Source organism: Cyprinus carpio, chromosome B24, assembly GCF_018340385.1.
Source record: "Cyprinus carpio isolate SPL01 chromosome B24, ASM1834038v1, whole genome shotgun sequence".
In the NCBI taxonomy this organism is placed as follows: domain Eukaryota; kingdom Metazoa; phylum Chordata; class Actinopteri; order Cypriniformes; family Cyprinidae; genus Cyprinus; species Cyprinus carpio.
This window is the reverse complement of record NC_056620.1, coordinates 292,012-308,311: the sequence shown is the minus strand read 5'-3', so window position 1 is coordinate 308,311 and position 16,300 is coordinate 292,012. Positions and strand designations below refer to the sequence as shown.

Here is a 16,300-nt window from a genome sequence, read left to right as displayed (position 1 = left end):
AGTTTGGTGGAGTAGAATCATTTAGACCAATATAATCATTTGGTTTTAGCCAGGTTTCAGTCAAGCAGAGTACATCAAAACTATTATCTGTGATCATTTCATTTACAATAACTGCTTTGGGTGTGAGTGATCTAATGTTTATGAGCCCAAACTTTAAAAATTGTTTTTGTTCATTTATTTTAAATTTTTCTGGTTTAATCACGATAAGATATTTTCTGGATCCTACGTTAAAGTTATATTTTGACCTCACTATTCGGGGAACAGACACGGTCTTAATAGATTGGACAGTGCAGGTACTTCTAACATTTAAGCAGGTAGAACAAAAGCCATCATAGCAGTTATTTGAGAATTGGCTTGCTAGTCATATTTTAAATGGTCCAATGTTTTTTTTTTTTTTTTTTTTTGACTAAATACTAGCTTACTGATATAAAAAGTATAATTTATAATTTAACTTTATTTGGTGTACTACTTTTGCATGATGCACATTTCTTAATATTAAGTCTAAAATGTGTTTTAATGTCACTTTTGATGAGGATTATATGATCTTTGAATAATATCGGTCTTTAAAACAAAATATTTAAAGTTTACTTGCAATAGTTCCACTTTAGCACAATCAAATACACTTCAGTACTTCTTTAGTTGGCTCTACTTTCGCACAATTAAAGTGCATTAAGCACAAAATGAGTTGTTCCAATTTAGCAGACTTTACGTATACCAGTGTAGTAAACTAAAAGTACAATTGCAGGGTATTCTAGTAAGTACAGTACATAAATATGAAAATGCAGTTGTAGTATACTTAGCATGAAATAAAAGTATTTCAAATACACTTAAGTGTATTTATTTTTCACTAGGGAAGGCAGAGGAAACTTGTGAATGAGTGGTGCATTTTCTTCTCCTTTTCATTTTCATTCTCGTTCTAGGCCTGTAGATTGGAAGCTTGTTCTAGTTTATTCAGCTCTGTTTACCCTACAGAGGGAATCTACATGAGACTGGAAGGCAGCTGGTGGCCAATTTGAAGAAAACTTTTTTGCGAGTTGTCGTCTTGTGCTCTCTCCCTCTCTCTCGGGGCTCCGGCAGCAGCACAGTCAACAAAGAAACCAGCCAATAATTGCTTTGCCTGAGGATCTAGCATGTCTCTCGCCCCCACCAGTATGCTAGCGCTGACAACATACAGCCTGGGGAAAAGCCAGACGCTCGTGTCTAGAGGGCAAGACGATGGCTGACAAAAGCACCGCGGGAGAGACTTGGGAAGGGGTTTGTCTTTGGAGGATAGAGCTGGATTTTTTGTGCTAAATGTGCTGTTACAGAAGACGTTTCAGCACATCTCGTGTCAGAACCAATTCGGCGGTACATTACGTGGGCCTTATTTAAATCCAGTAAGGGTTTGTTGGGGTTTAATTTACAGTAGTCTTCCTTAAAGCAATCGTATTGTACTTTTTTTTTTAATCATTTAAATTTTCCTCCTGATGTTCACTCCTATCTTTACACAGTGTTGTTGCAGATAACATAATGAGGATAACATTAAATACATCAGTGTAGATAGCCTATTGATTATTAATCACTAAAACCCCTTTATCTCTACTAAACCATCAGTACCACGTATCTGCCATGTGTGTAGTGCGTTTGTAGTTCTACTTAAATCTTTGTCTAATGCAATATTTGCCATTAGAGCGTGCACAGATCTGCACTTCGAATTTCCACAGGAAGTAGAAAACCATCCAGGTACCTTTGTGACACTGATTTTAATTTAGAATACTATTTAGGATGGACAGTATGCAAACTGGGAGCAGTGATTGAGTCGTTCAGGAGCAAAATAACACTACTACAGTATGTGCTGCTCAGATACGCCCAACATTTCTGATGTAACTTCGTTTGGTGATTTGTTGACAATATTGTTTCTAAAATGTAAGTGACTCAATATTGTTGAACTGTTTTTATAAACATTTAATATATATATATATATATATATATATATATATATATATATATATATGCTTTATTTTAATTATATATATCAGTGTGGAGTAATATTAAACAACGTGTTCTTCACGTAGTGTTAGAGTTAGGATTAGGATTTGGTTTAGGGTTATTGCACATAATTATCTGTTATTATTATAGTAAGTACATGTACTGTAACATGCTTCCATTGATTCTTGGGAATCAACAAGTCAGTGTTGTTGGATAAAATAGTAAAAAAAATGAAATTGTAGTTATTGTAATATGATAACATTGTTATTAAACATTATTTTGTTTAATGTAGGTAAAACATCATTCTTATCATTTTTAAGTAGAAACATGATGTGGCATGGAGCCAAAATACCAAACCCATGTCTGTGTTGAACATGCTATTTTTGGGTGTGGAAAAAAATGACCATGGGAAAAATGAAACGCTGTGAACAAAGAAAACATGCTCTCTGCAGGTGAAATGTTGGGCAGACGCACCTGTGAAGGTTAGAGAAGGGTTCGGGCCGGCGATGAGGCAGATACACACAGACAGCCAGGCAACGGCCTGGAAATTGCTTTTAAACCCCAAGGTGCATGCTTATTTCACAGTCATGTTTAAAAGTCAAGAACCCAATCTTTAAAAAAAATCCTCTGACTCAAAAACAGCTCAGAGGGAAAGACATCCAAATTGAGAGCCAAGCGGGAGAGAGAGTTTAAGAAACACTGGCAAGAGCTGTGCCAGAGGTACGTCAAGGTACACGCTGCCATAATCCCATAATTAAGAAAAAAAAAACGTAATGTACTACATTAATAATAGAACACACCAGAGGAACATTAGACTGCTTGTTTTAGCTTTTTTTCTTCAATTTTTCTTTTGATATAGACGTCTGGAGGAATGCAAATGATGGCTGGAAGAATTGGTTGGTAGTTTCATAATACAGTGTGTTTTATTGGAAAGCTACAAAACTTTGTCTTAGTTTACTAATGTAATTAGTTAGTCAGTGTGCTTTGGTTGTGTATGACTATGCATTTTGTTTCAACGTTGTATGTTGTGGATCCTGTCCTTGAATATTTTTTGTACTTGCTTATTAAATGTATTGGTTTCTTGGCCCTTCTGGCCTCTTTTTATCTGTTGTGGGCACATCAGGCTTCTGACTCACAAAAGCACACGGCTGGTAATTGGAAGTGCCTTTCAAAGAAATGTTCAATTAATGTCAGATCCTCGCTTCTCTCTTGACGGGAAGAGTGGCGTTACTGTCTCCCTCTCTGTCTAAGAAACTCCTCACAGTGTTTTCTATGACCAAGCCTGATGTTACGTTCCCAGTTAGATTTCTAGAAGCAAAAGGGAAGTAACGTTCTAAAGTAAAGGTTTGAATCGTTCTCAGTCCCAGCACTCAGTACACAAAGTAAGATGCCAGTAAATGTATTTACAATAAACAAATAATGACATATATACAGTGCAAAAAAAGATCTCAAAGCAAACAATTTCAAAATAAATTGCTTGCTGTTCCCTCCCTGCTTCATAGTGACACATTCATGTGTGGACAATGATTTTCAGAATGAAGACACAGCTGCTGTTGCTGAGTATTGCTTGTGTTAATACTGGAATCATCAAGATGTGTGAATCATTTGAAAGTGCCTGCTACAATTGCAGCTGACCACTAGATGTTACTGATAAGGTCTGTCTTTTGAGGCTTTGGATATTTTTATTTTTTTGGTGCAATCAGGAAAAAGCCTCAAAAGCTTCACAAGGCTTCATCTGCCCATCTCTACTTAAGACACACCAACACTCTAGGACTGGCAACATGTCAACACACTCATGGAAGAAGGAACATCTCACAGCCCTGCGCTCTTGATCTTCTTAAATACTGGTTCCTCTTGACATTGACGAGGAGCAGCTGGTAGGTCCAATCACCTAGGACTAGGACAGGGAGTCCCAGAAGGCCGTTGGGTCCACTGGCAGCATATTATGAAAGACATACCCCATGATAATAAAACACATAAAGCTTTCACCACCAGTGAAGGAGTTTGCATATTTACAGATGAAGCCGTCTCCAGATATTTTCATGCAATTTGTATTGAATGTGTCATTTCATTAATGAGTACCAATCTGGAGCTGTAATTTATCATTTTTAATAATTGTTGGAAGTCATTATGATATCATAATGGCAGTTATGGCATTATGAAGAGCATTATGACATCATTGGAATTCATTTTGGCATCGTAATGACTGTTATAATCACTGGAAGTCATTATGACAATTACCAACAAGTGTGTGTGTGTGTGTGTGTGTGTGTGTGTGTGTGTGTGTGTGTGTGTGTGTGTGTGTGTGTGTGTGTGTGTGTTTTAAGGTCCATACAAAGGACCTACAAAGACCCAGAAGCAACAACAGGTATATGGACAAATTTACCAAATTAAATGTTACTGATTTTTTTGAAAACAGTTCTACAGTATATATGAAAAAGACATGATGTGCTAATAAAATGATTTTAGACATCACACATTTCTTTCTTTCTTTCTTTCTTTCTTTCCTTTTATTACATGTATACATTTATTCATTTATTTTATTATTTTTGTATTGATTTATAGATTTCTTTTATTTTATTTATATATAAATTGTATACATTTTATTTTATTCCAATATGTGATATGTATTTTATTATTTTATTTTTTCTTCATATTTATTTATATTTACCTTATATTTATCTTTATATCTATATCTATATTTATATTTATCTCATTTGTTTTGTATTTTATTACTATTTATTTTTGCCTGTCAACATAGATTTTCTACATGGTCAGTGTCAGTGGTGGCTGGTGGAAAATTCGGTAGGTAGGGATTTTCTACATGGTCAGTGTCAGTGGTGGTTGTTTATCTTAGTATAACAACGGTCATATGGGTTTTTGAAAAAATATCTCTTTTGCAGTTTATAATGTAGCTTTCCTTAAATGAAAACAATCTGCAAAGTTGTTAATCAAAAAAGTGCATGATAAATAAAGATTTTGTCTCTCAAAAGAGAGAGTCGGTTCTGAATCGCCGTAACGAGTCGTCATGTTTTCGAATCTTTTGCCTGCGTCACTTACGTATACATCACTGGGGAATACATTTGCATAATCCCCGCCTCCCCGCGAAATACGAACAGAGTCTGACCTGCCAACAAACACTTCCGCTATTAGTGTGTTTACATCATGTTTAAGAAGACGCTGTGCTCAAGTATACCACAGAAATACAATTCTAACCTTTTGTTTTGTGCATGTCATTTTATCAAGGACTGCTTTTCTAATCTTTTATCTTCGTTGGCTTCTAATCTTCTTAATTTGGACTAACAAGCTCTCTGAACCATGACCTGTAAATATGATCGATACATTGTGTACATTTTCAATTAAGTGCTCAAAAAGGTTTTTGTGCTAATATGTGATGTATACCTAGTGCAGCTTTAGGTTTCCAGGTGAAGCACAATATTATTACTGAAGTAGTTCTGATAATTCGCTGTGAACCCACTGTTTCCTAGAATGTGTTGATTATTGTAGACTGATGTTGTTCTAATTACTTTGTTTAATAATTAAAGAATGTAGTGTAGCACACAGACTTTATAATCATTGTGAAATTGCTGCTTATTTTGCTGCACCGGCTTTTATAGGGTTATATAGTTATTGGGGGGGGGATGTCACATTTGTTTAAAGCATTTTTAATAAAGTCAAGCTGCAATGTCAAACAGGACCACACAGAGATGCCAACAGAACACTATACCGCCTTAACCTGACTCTAAATAAATACATCCATTCAGAATTATTAATCAGAGCAAAACACAAATCGTCTTTACCTCCATTACAATCCAACTAGTCCTGACTTCATATTTCATATTAATAGAGGTCTGTTCATTCCCACCAATTGCTGCACAATTTAAGGTTAAGTATGATGCTAGCCCTCCCGGAACTCTTGAGATTGCATTGCAGTGCCTGCAGTTCGAAAAAAACAAAAAAATCCTTGTCTGGGTGATTCTCGGCCAGAGCGAAATCACCTAAAAAAGGGGCAGTACTCCAAAACGTGACTCGACGCTGATTGGACTGTATATCCAGCAGCAAAACAAAGCGTCTAGAACAGTAAAAGCAAGCATAACAGTGTAGTTGAATGTGATAGGAAAAAACCCCTCCCTTTCATACTTTGATGGTGCTTTTCCCTAACACCCTGATGAAGAAAATGCCCTCGTCAGTGTAATGAGTTTATGTAATGAGTACAACACAAATACTCAGATCAGAATATGTTTATCATGCACATTGCCAATATATCATTTTGCAAAACTATAAAGGAGGATGCAATTTCTGAGGAAAAGGGAACAATTCTGTCGTGGTTTTAGTGAAGTGTGTGACTGCATGCAGGAAACTGATTGAGAAATCTGAGGGCGGTTAGGCCAGATTTCTTTGAGGAATTTGGAAGAGGAAGGCAAAGAGACCTTGGGTTTCAAAGAAAAGAATGGAGTGTGTTTCAGATGTGCTGAAGAAGACAGCTGACAAAGCTGGGAGGAATGAAGAGAGGAAGCATCTCAGTATTTATTTACTGAGAGTTGAATAGCCTCACCATTGCAGTTTGATTTTTAGGCCCATAAAAATATGACTAACGGCTCAATTTGCCCTGTTTTAGTGGAGACACTTTGGTGGGGAAAAGAGTATTTATAAATGTTTTTCTGGAAGGGTGGCTCGTGGTTCCCCACCCTCCACTGATTCCCAGTGAAGAAGCCTCATACAGGACATGACTATGAGTCATTAACCCAAACTTCACTTTTCTGACCAGTGCCTCACCCTGATCTTCTGCTTTCCGCTGCATTCCCAGCATGCTGACGCTCTCCCGTTAAGTGGGGAGGATCTGGACAAACAGGCGAAAGCTCCTCGGGGGCCCGTATGCAATCACACAGAGCAGCGCTGTCGGTGGGAGGCCCCTGAGGAGTCCAGCACTAATCGCATTATTGCTTCTGCACAGCCACTGCATTACAAGTGCCACTGGATGAGGGATGTGCTTGCACTTAGTTTGGGTCATATTTACAGTGGTTTTCATTTAACACCTGCCATGAAATTAATGTGTTCTAAATATACAGAATACTAAACATTTTGGTGGTTTTTATGCAAATCTGATATAGAAATTATTTAAATGTTAGTATTGACATAATGCATAAATTTTATAATACAGATACAGTATTTATCAAAACAATAAAAGAATGTTTTATTTATTTACTTATTTATTTGTTTGTGGGGGGGTATATGTATATGTATGTATATATTATATATATATATATATAATATATATATACACACGTATGCACACACACACACACACACACACACATGCATTTACACAAAAACATACAATAACTTTGATAAAATAAAGGTTTCAAAAAAAAGCCTGAATATATATATATATATATATAATCTATATATATGCTAAGGGAAATTTTCTTGATTTTATATATTCATACTATATTTTTTTAAGTAATAAAAACGATATTTTTAGGGAATTTATATATATATATATGAATATAAGGTAATGAAAATGGCAAATAAAATGCTAAAACTTTAACACAAATTAAAACGAAAATGGAAAATGTATAAAAAAAATCTATAAAACCTGTAATAGTATCTCAGTGATACAGAGGAAAAAAAAAACTGCAACAAAACTCCAATGTCAAATAAATGCATACATAAAATAAAGCAAACATAAATATCTAAATTGGATGAGTTGTTGAAAGCAATTTATTATGCTTTCAAATTTAATACACCATTTGTAAAAGCAGCTGACTTGAGAACAGACACGGATCTCAGACATACAAATGCATCATGGGAGTGTGGTTTGAGTCTTGGCCTTGAGGACGATGACTTCATTTAATCAGTTTGTTCTCATGATTACAAACCTCGAATTCTAATGGGTCAGAAGGAATGTAAGAGAACCAGGTCAATCCAGCTCAAAGGGAATTATTTATGTTTTATAGGGAATTTAGACAGAATCATTGTTTTATGGCTGATCAACTGAATCAGCCAGCGATTCAATGAATGGGCCGTACAACATCAACTCTGCAATGGATATTAATATCCAAAGTATAGTGAAAACACTATTTATTAGCACAGTAACAAGGTCGGCAGTTTAAGACATTAACTTGTAAGCACAAAACACGATACTGATCTTTTCAATATAAATAAGACTTTATTGGATAAATCTTTGGATAAAGTTTGATGGTGTCCTGAGTTTTTAAACTTGGCTGTTGGACACATCCCAAATGGTGTCTTGACCAGTTAGACATTGTCTCCTCCCAATACATGAATCAACATGTTATCTTATTAGTACAACCCAGTCTCTATCAGTTTGGAAATACCTCCTACACCAAACCCAGCCCTAAACCTACCCGTTAGTGTTAGCAAATGCAAAAGTGATATAAAAATGCATTTGTTGATGCAGTCATGCTATTTTAACTTCCTTATGAGGACTTGAACTGTTTTGTTGAACCTTAGTTCCACGGGGTTTTTTATCACTCAAGTGCAACACTGTGTCCCGTGTTTTTGCTTTCAAGCCAATTGAATTACTTTACACTGAGGTGATTTAACGAGAGTACTTAGTGATTTGGAGTGTTTTGTTGTAAATTTGTTATCAGCGAACTATTTCCCAGTACCAGGGGTTGCATTATGCAAATCCGGGGGAGGGGCTGAAAACTTTTGAACAGGATGAAGATGTCCACTTTTTTCTTATTTTGTTAAAATATATACTGTATATATATATTTTTTTTACAGATGATACTTGCATGTTTCCCAGAAGACAAATTAAGTACAATTTACCTTGATCTTCAAATTCAAAAAAGTTTTCACCCCCGGATTTTCATGCATCTTGTTTCCTTCTGGAGCATCAGTGAATGTTTGAACTTTTTTTAATAGTTGTGTTTGAGTCCCTCAACTGTCCTCAGTGTGAAAAGATGGATCTCAAAATCATACAGTCACTGCTGGAAAGGGTTCAAATATGCAAAAGATGCTTGAAAACTGAAGAATCTGCAGGACATGGAGGATTTTTCTGAAGAACAGAGCTCAGTTTAACTGTTCAGGACAAACAAGGGACTCATTAACAATCATCACAAAACATAAAAACAGTCGTGGATCATCAGGTAACCACACACAGTATTAAGAACCAAGGGTTCACAAACTTTTGAAGAGGGTTATTTTAATAATTTCAGCGATTGTTTTGTCTTGTAGATTATTTGTAAACATTTTTATGTAAAATATCTTACTCAGGACAGTACTAAATAAAAAATAACATGCATTTTGTGTGATCTCTCTTATTTTGTTAAAATTATTCGCATTTTCACAGATTCTGCAAGGGGTTCCCAAACTTTCACATAAAACTGTATATGTGTAAAGGCAGTCTCTGTGCCGTTCTGTGCACGTGAGGAGGTGTTCTTGAGGAACAAAGGTCAAAAGGGTTAAGAAGGAATCTCAGTCTGGTCTTTGTCTGCTAGGTGTGGAAGTCAACCCGAGGAAGTCTTTAACTCATAATTTCTTTCATGGATTTACATGTGATGGTCATGCTGTGTGTCTCTTTGACCATCAATCTTGGTTCTTTGTCTGCTAGTTGGGGATCTCATTCCTGAGTTGGGATTATCAATAAGTGTTATTTTGCATTAATGTTGCAAGCTGGTCAAAGCTGCTAGTTGGATGGTTAGGTTTACTACAGGCTGGCTGGCGCATGTTGTCTTGGGCCTCTTTGTGGAATTCGTCTCCTACAATGTTCTGGTCAAAACATAAATTGTCTGATTCGCTACAGGAAAAACCACATAAAGTTGATGCCGTTCAAGCTGTGTAGTAACACATGAAGCAGGATTCATGGCTAAATCATATGAAAGACATGCTACCATTATTCAGTATTAATGCACATCTTTTCACTCCGCCTTGATGAAAGATGGATCCTACAAACTCTCCAAACCAACTGAGAAAATAATTTTTGATCCATTAACAAATTAATAATCACACAGCATGTCTCTAGGACTTTTTTTTTTTTGAAAACATGAATACATACATTATAAATGTGGACTGCATATAAACCAGAGTATTTGAAGCTTTACAATATGGATTTGGATCACAGAATTGATGAAATTCATACAGTAGGTTGACTTTATTTCACTATGTAGTATTATTTAGTAGTTATAATTTCCTTGAAATGCTTAGCATGTATTTATGATTTAAAATACATGTGTGGGCTGTACAGCGTTCATACAAAACTCAGCCTTGAAACATGCATTCAACAGATTCTGCGCTGTATGGAATATAAAAAACACATCTCAATATTTTTTTAAAAGTTGAGCACATTTCTTGAACACTTTGTCATGAAGGTGCTACAAAAGACGTGTGACGGTAAAAGATACATGGTTTAAATGAGTTCTGTGTGAATGGACGATGTGTGTTTTAGGCCAAATCCTAGAGACAAGTTATTATTTTTGCACTTCCGGGTCAGTCTTCAGAAGATAATGGGTTTGTTGAATAGATTTTTAGATCAGTGCCTGAAATACACAAGCTCAAGATATTTTCATGTTTAATTCTATGACAAAATAGATATTTTCATGTTTAATTCTATGACATTTTACTTTTATTACTCTTTTATTATTACTCTTTTATTACTCTAACAAGTGTAGTACTTGTTTTGCATTGAAAGTATGTGTTTTGTTATTTTTTTTTTATTATTTATTTTTTGGTTTTTTGTTAGTGTTGGTTTATTCCCTTAATTTAGCTTTTTTATGTCTGCCAACTGTGTTCTGAAAATTGTGTTAATTTCTGAATATTATCATAATGAACAAAATGTGTAGTAATCATAAACTTTTGTTGATCACAGATATTTTCTGCAGTAATCCAAAGCTAATGGAAAATATTGGGTTTTTGTTGCAGGAACCAGCATGATGCAAACAGACTGGCCCACAAAAATACATCTTCACTGCAGTGCTCTCTTCCAAAGAAGGACTTCACAGAAATTTAAGCCTCAAGAGGAATAACAATCAATTTTATAATGGTTACTTTTAATAAGTGAGACATTGATCACATATACGGCTGACAAATGACAAGGCTTGTATGTCCAGTTAAAATAAGATCACAAGACCCTGTCTGCGTTCTTTTAGATTCAACTGTTTTAGAAATCATTTTAATGCAGTTAACGTTTTAATGCGGCATTAATTGTTCAAACTACTCACTCCAGTGTTATTTAAGTATCACTGGGATACTATAATAGATTTTATTAGTTTTTTTACTTTTCATTTTAATTTTTAAAGCTTAAGTAATTTTATAGTTTTGTGATTTTTATTCCTTTATTATTATTATTATTATTAATATATACTTTAAGCTTTTGTGATTGTTTATTGATTGGTTGGTTGAGTTTTTATTTTATTTTTATTTTTATTAATTTTGTATTTTTTTTTTGGTCTATATAGTTTATATTCTTTTTTTATTTCAGTTTTAGCTTTAGGTATAGTTTAGCACTGCACATCAAATTAGAGAATGTTGCCTTGGCAACTAGCTAAAATAAAATGTTATAGTTTTAGTTGACTATAATAACCCTGAATCACACACACACACACACACAAGTAAATTGGTAAATAAGTGAAACACACACATCTTTATGAATATCAATGAAATCACATTGGTTTATTATACTGTATATACATCAACTTCAGCAACAACTCCTTTGCTAGTTTATTGCACTTTTTCTCTAAATAAATGTGCTTTCAGACTATTCCTGCTTTTATTCTACAACACACTCACTGTAATGCAGCCTTTTTACACACCCGTATAGAACTATCATTCAGTCTTACGCTAGCGTTTTGCTACTTGCGCTGATGCTGAGCCGATCCGATAAACACGGGACCTGGCTCACTAACACTCCTCGTACATGATTCTGAAACTTCCTTCCCAGAAAGGTGTAAAATAAAGGGTTAATGCAGAAATACAAGAGTGCAATGTTTCTAGTGACGTACTGTGCATACAGAAGCCAGCTATAACACTGTTTCGGATCCCGATTCTCATAGATCATCGTGATGATGTTGTACGGGCTCCATAATACGAAAAACATCAGGACGATGATGAATATGAGCCACACGGTGCGATGTTTGCCTACCATCCGCGTGGCCAGGACGGTCAGCGTTATCCTGAAGTAGCAGTAGACGAATACAATCAACGGCAGGATAAAAAACAACACAAACTGCTTATAGAGACTGAAGACCTTCCACTGAGCATCGCTGGAGTCTTCACACACCAGTCCTTCAATCGAATACTCTTCAACGGTGAAATAGATGAAGGGTTCGAGGCTAGTGAGGACACTAATGATCCAGACGACTGCAGACAGCACGATAGCGTAGCAGCTTCTGCGTCGTTTGTTGGCGACAACGCAATGCACCACGGCCAGATATCGGTCGAACGTCATGAGGGTGAGGAAGAGGATGGAGCTGTAGAAGCCCAGATAGTCTGCGCCGTTCACCAGCTTACAAAGAGCTTCTCCGAAGATCCACTGGTCCGAGTGGTGAACGGCTTGAAACGGGAGCGTGAGGGTGACGATGAGGTTGGAGGCCACCAGGTTGATGAGGAATATATTTGTGACCGTGTTGAGCTTTTCAAACTTGTAGAGGACGAGCAGAACCACTCCGTTGCCCAGTACGCTGGCGATGAAGATGACGTAGTAGAAGGGTGGAAGAAAATGTTGGATGAAGTTGTTGATGTTGATGGTGTTGCACTGAACGTTTCTGCTGGTCATCGGAGAATAGTCTTCATAAAAGTCCGGCGTTGTGTTGGGCGTTTCCATCTTGGTGGTTACCAACAACCTGTGGGGTTGAGTGAGTTTATTAGAATTAAAGACTGGATAAACATGACCATGGTGCATATAACATATAAATAACTTTGCAACTAAATGTCAACTAATTCTTATTAATTTGCAACTACATGTCTATTAACTCTCAGAGTAGATTATTAGGTGAGGTTTAGGGTTAGTAGAATAAGTTGACATATACTGTACTTGCAAAATTTCTCATAGTCAATATGTTGTGGACCCATCAAAATAAATTGTTAGAAGATATTAAGCAGAAAGTCTACTAATATTCTAATGACTGCTAGTTGACATGTAGATACAAAGTTACTTACTGTTAGTAGAATGTCTAAAGTGGATGATCAAAATAAAGTGTTACCATAGCCAACAATACATTGTATGGGTCAAAATAATCATTTTTTCTTTTATGACAAAAATCATTAGGATATTAAGTAAAGATCATGTTCCATGAAGATATTTTGTAAATGTCCTACCGTAAATATATCAAAACTTAATTTTTGATTAGTAATATGCATTACTAAGAACTTCATTTGGACAACTTTAAAGACGATTTTCTCATGTTTTTATTTTATTTATTTATTTATTTATTTATTTGTACCCTCAGATTCCAGATTTTCAAATATTGTCCTATCATGACAAACCATAATTCAATGGAAAGCTTATTTATTCAGCTGTCAGATGATGTTTAAATCTCAATATCCAAAAAAAATATTTTGTGGTCCAGGGTCACAAATGATTAGAAGTTAGTAGAAATTTGTAAACTTACCCCAAAGTGCTGTTCACAGCTCGTCTGGCTGGTTTATTAATAGAAACTGCAGTCTTGTGAGGTGGAGCAGCAGCAGAGGATGTGTGTCAGTCTACAGCTGCAAAAATCTGAATCATAGTCTTGAAATTACTTCCTTTTTATGTGACTTCAGAATTTTCTCAAGACTGGACGTGCGTTTGAAGCCTAGACAACATGCATGATCGCTGTCATGAAACCACAGACCAACCACAGGGTGTTCATTACCTTTTATTTCAACAAAATCATTCTTAGCAAATACTAGAGCTCTAAAAGGTAAATTACTCATGTCTTAAAAATTTCCCAGAGATTTATACATATAAAAAAAAGAAAAGTTATACGAAACTAAATGAAAATACAATGAGTGATTAAAATAACAGATTAGAATTGAACATCAGAGTAAAAGATTATAGAAGAAAAATGTGATATCAGTTTATCCAAGATTTCATTAGAAGATAATATAACAAGCATTTTGTATGGATTCACAAAAACAATATTTAAAATAATTACATCTTTCAGATTTTTATCTCGTACCTTATACAGCTTAAATACTTTACTGCCAAGAGAGAAGAATAAAATCCATTATGAGTTCATGAACGCACAAAAACTGAATAGTTTTTATTATAATGCTTTGTGCTCCTTTTATTTAATGGGATTATGTTTAATGAGGTTAGTGTGAATTTACCTTCCCTTCAGGCAGTGCAAGAAATAAAAAGTACATAAGTATGTAAATAATGCAAAAACAATAGCAATTTATTAAATCAACCTAGCCAGCAATTTAAAGCACATTTAGTAATTCAATTAAATATGAAAATATGATGGCTGTTGTGTCTTAGAAGGCTGTCCAATCCAAGATTCTCAGCCAAGTACTGGGGAAATCCAAACTTAGGTTGTCTTTTTGCCCAAAACAAACAGAAACATTAAGCTTTTCCCTTTTATGTATGTCCCTGAAGTAATGAATCCATTTATTCTTAATCTTAATTAGTACCAAACCACATACAAACTAATGCGTATATTATTGTATCTCATATCATGTAGCAAAGGTTGCTTGTTTGACAGCAAAATAGTTCATTAATAATTAATATTCATAAGTAATGGTGATAAATATTAATGTTTATGACACATTAACATCTATCCACATTAATATGCTTGTAGTATTACTATGCAAAGGACCTTATGCATGCACCCTTGCATTAATGGTGTTACGCACCAACTCTTCATGCACTGGAAGACAGGTTTCACGTCTTTAAGTTTCACATCATTCATCTACAGGCCCCTGATGTTTCATTGCACCATAGCAATGCACAGACAACGTCCAAAGCCATGTGAGTAAATTCCTCTGGATTTGCTGCGGCGCTTCTGGCAGTCTGAGAGCTGAGCCCATGTGTTTGTTTGTTTGCGTGTGTTGGGTGTGTTAGAAATCAGGCCCTGCGCTCATCCCTGAGGTTATAGGATTGGTAGCAGATGGACATGTCGCACACGCCGGCCGGCCCTGGAGGACCTTGCGTCCCTGGGATGCCCGGAGCCCCGGATTTACCCGGGATTCCCGGAGGACCCAGAATACCAATGCCATCACTGCCGCGAGGACCCTGGATCCCTGTTGGTGTTGAGGGAACACACAATCTGACAGTTACACAAGATTCCATTCCAAACGCTGCGTATACATCTGTGCATTTACATCTGTCAAACCACAGATCAGCAGTGGTGTAATGTAACAAAGTACAAATACTTTGTCAGAGTATTTAAGTATTTTTTGGGAGTATCTTGTAACTACTTGAGTTTTTATATCTCAGCCAACTTTTACTTTTACTCCACTAAAAAAAAGAAAGTGACGTGACGTGACATACAGCCAAGTATGGTGACCCATACTCAGAATTCGTGCTTTGCATTTAACCTTGAGTTTTTATATCTCAGCCAACTTTTGCAGTGAACACACACACACAAAACACACACACACCAACCGTGAAAACACACCCGGAGCAGGTGTGTATCATTTATGCTGCGGTGCCGGGAGCAGTTTGGGGGGTCAGTGTCCCTTGCTCAAGGACACCTCAGTCGTGGTATTGCTGGCCTGAGACTCGAACCCACAACCTTAGGGCTAGGAGTCAAACTCTCTAACCATTAGGCCACGACTTCCCCACTACATTTCCTAATTAAAATGTCTACTTTTACTTCAATACATTTCCCCGAAGTATATTCGTTACCTACTACAAAATAGTCAGAAGAACACAGACTTCAGGAAAGCAGGGTTTTTTTACGAATCAGTGGTCTGGTCTTTGCAAGTTAGACTCATAAAAACACTTTTGCTCATGTGCAAACAAGTGCATGTCGCGCACAACCATGGATGGTTTCATTTTCCACTCAAGTCGAGGCTGGGGTGTGCGATATACAGCATCATCTGTGATAACATGGTAAGTGCTGTTGTAATGATGTGCAATCTGACTTTATCAAGTAGGCTATATCACCAAATCTCACACAGAGTGCAATGCAAATTGATTCGTTTTATTAGTCTATTAAAACTCTAAATTCCAGTCACTCTAAATTGTAGACAGCAAAAATTCGTCTGTATGATTTTGATATTTATATAATTTAATGTATGCCTAGTTAACTTAATCCATATCACACAAAGAGTACCATTTTTCTGCAGATGCATGAACACATTTAATAATTATTTTATACAAGTTCAGTAAAGCAATAAGTGACTTACATTTTAGACATAATATTGCTTGTTTTTGCTCAATTTT

At 35.9% G+C, this 16,300-nt stretch overlaps 1 protein-coding gene and 1 pseudogene across 1 annotated transcript; both read right to left on the bottom strand.

Moving 5' to 3' along the window:
• Positions 1 to 11,575: 11,575 nt before the first annotated feature.
• On the bottom strand, positions 11,576 to 13,678 carry LOC109070792 (C-C chemokine receptor type 1-like). The gene is made up of 2 exons (XM_042752129.1): positions 13,542 to 13,678; positions 11,576 to 12,773 (listed from the first exon to the last, which is right to left on the bottom strand). Exon 2 carries the CDS (start codon positions 12,752 to 12,754, stop codon positions 11,768 to 11,770), a length of 987 nt encoding a protein of 328 aa, XP_042608063.1. The 5' UTR covers positions 12,755 to 12,773; positions 13,542 to 13,678; the 3' UTR covers positions 11,576 to 11,767.
• A 1,292-nt stretch (positions 13,679 to 14,970) lies between these two features.
• Positions 14,971 to 16,300, bottom strand: part of LOC109070793 — a 40,360-nt pseudogene continuing 39,030 nt past the window's right edge.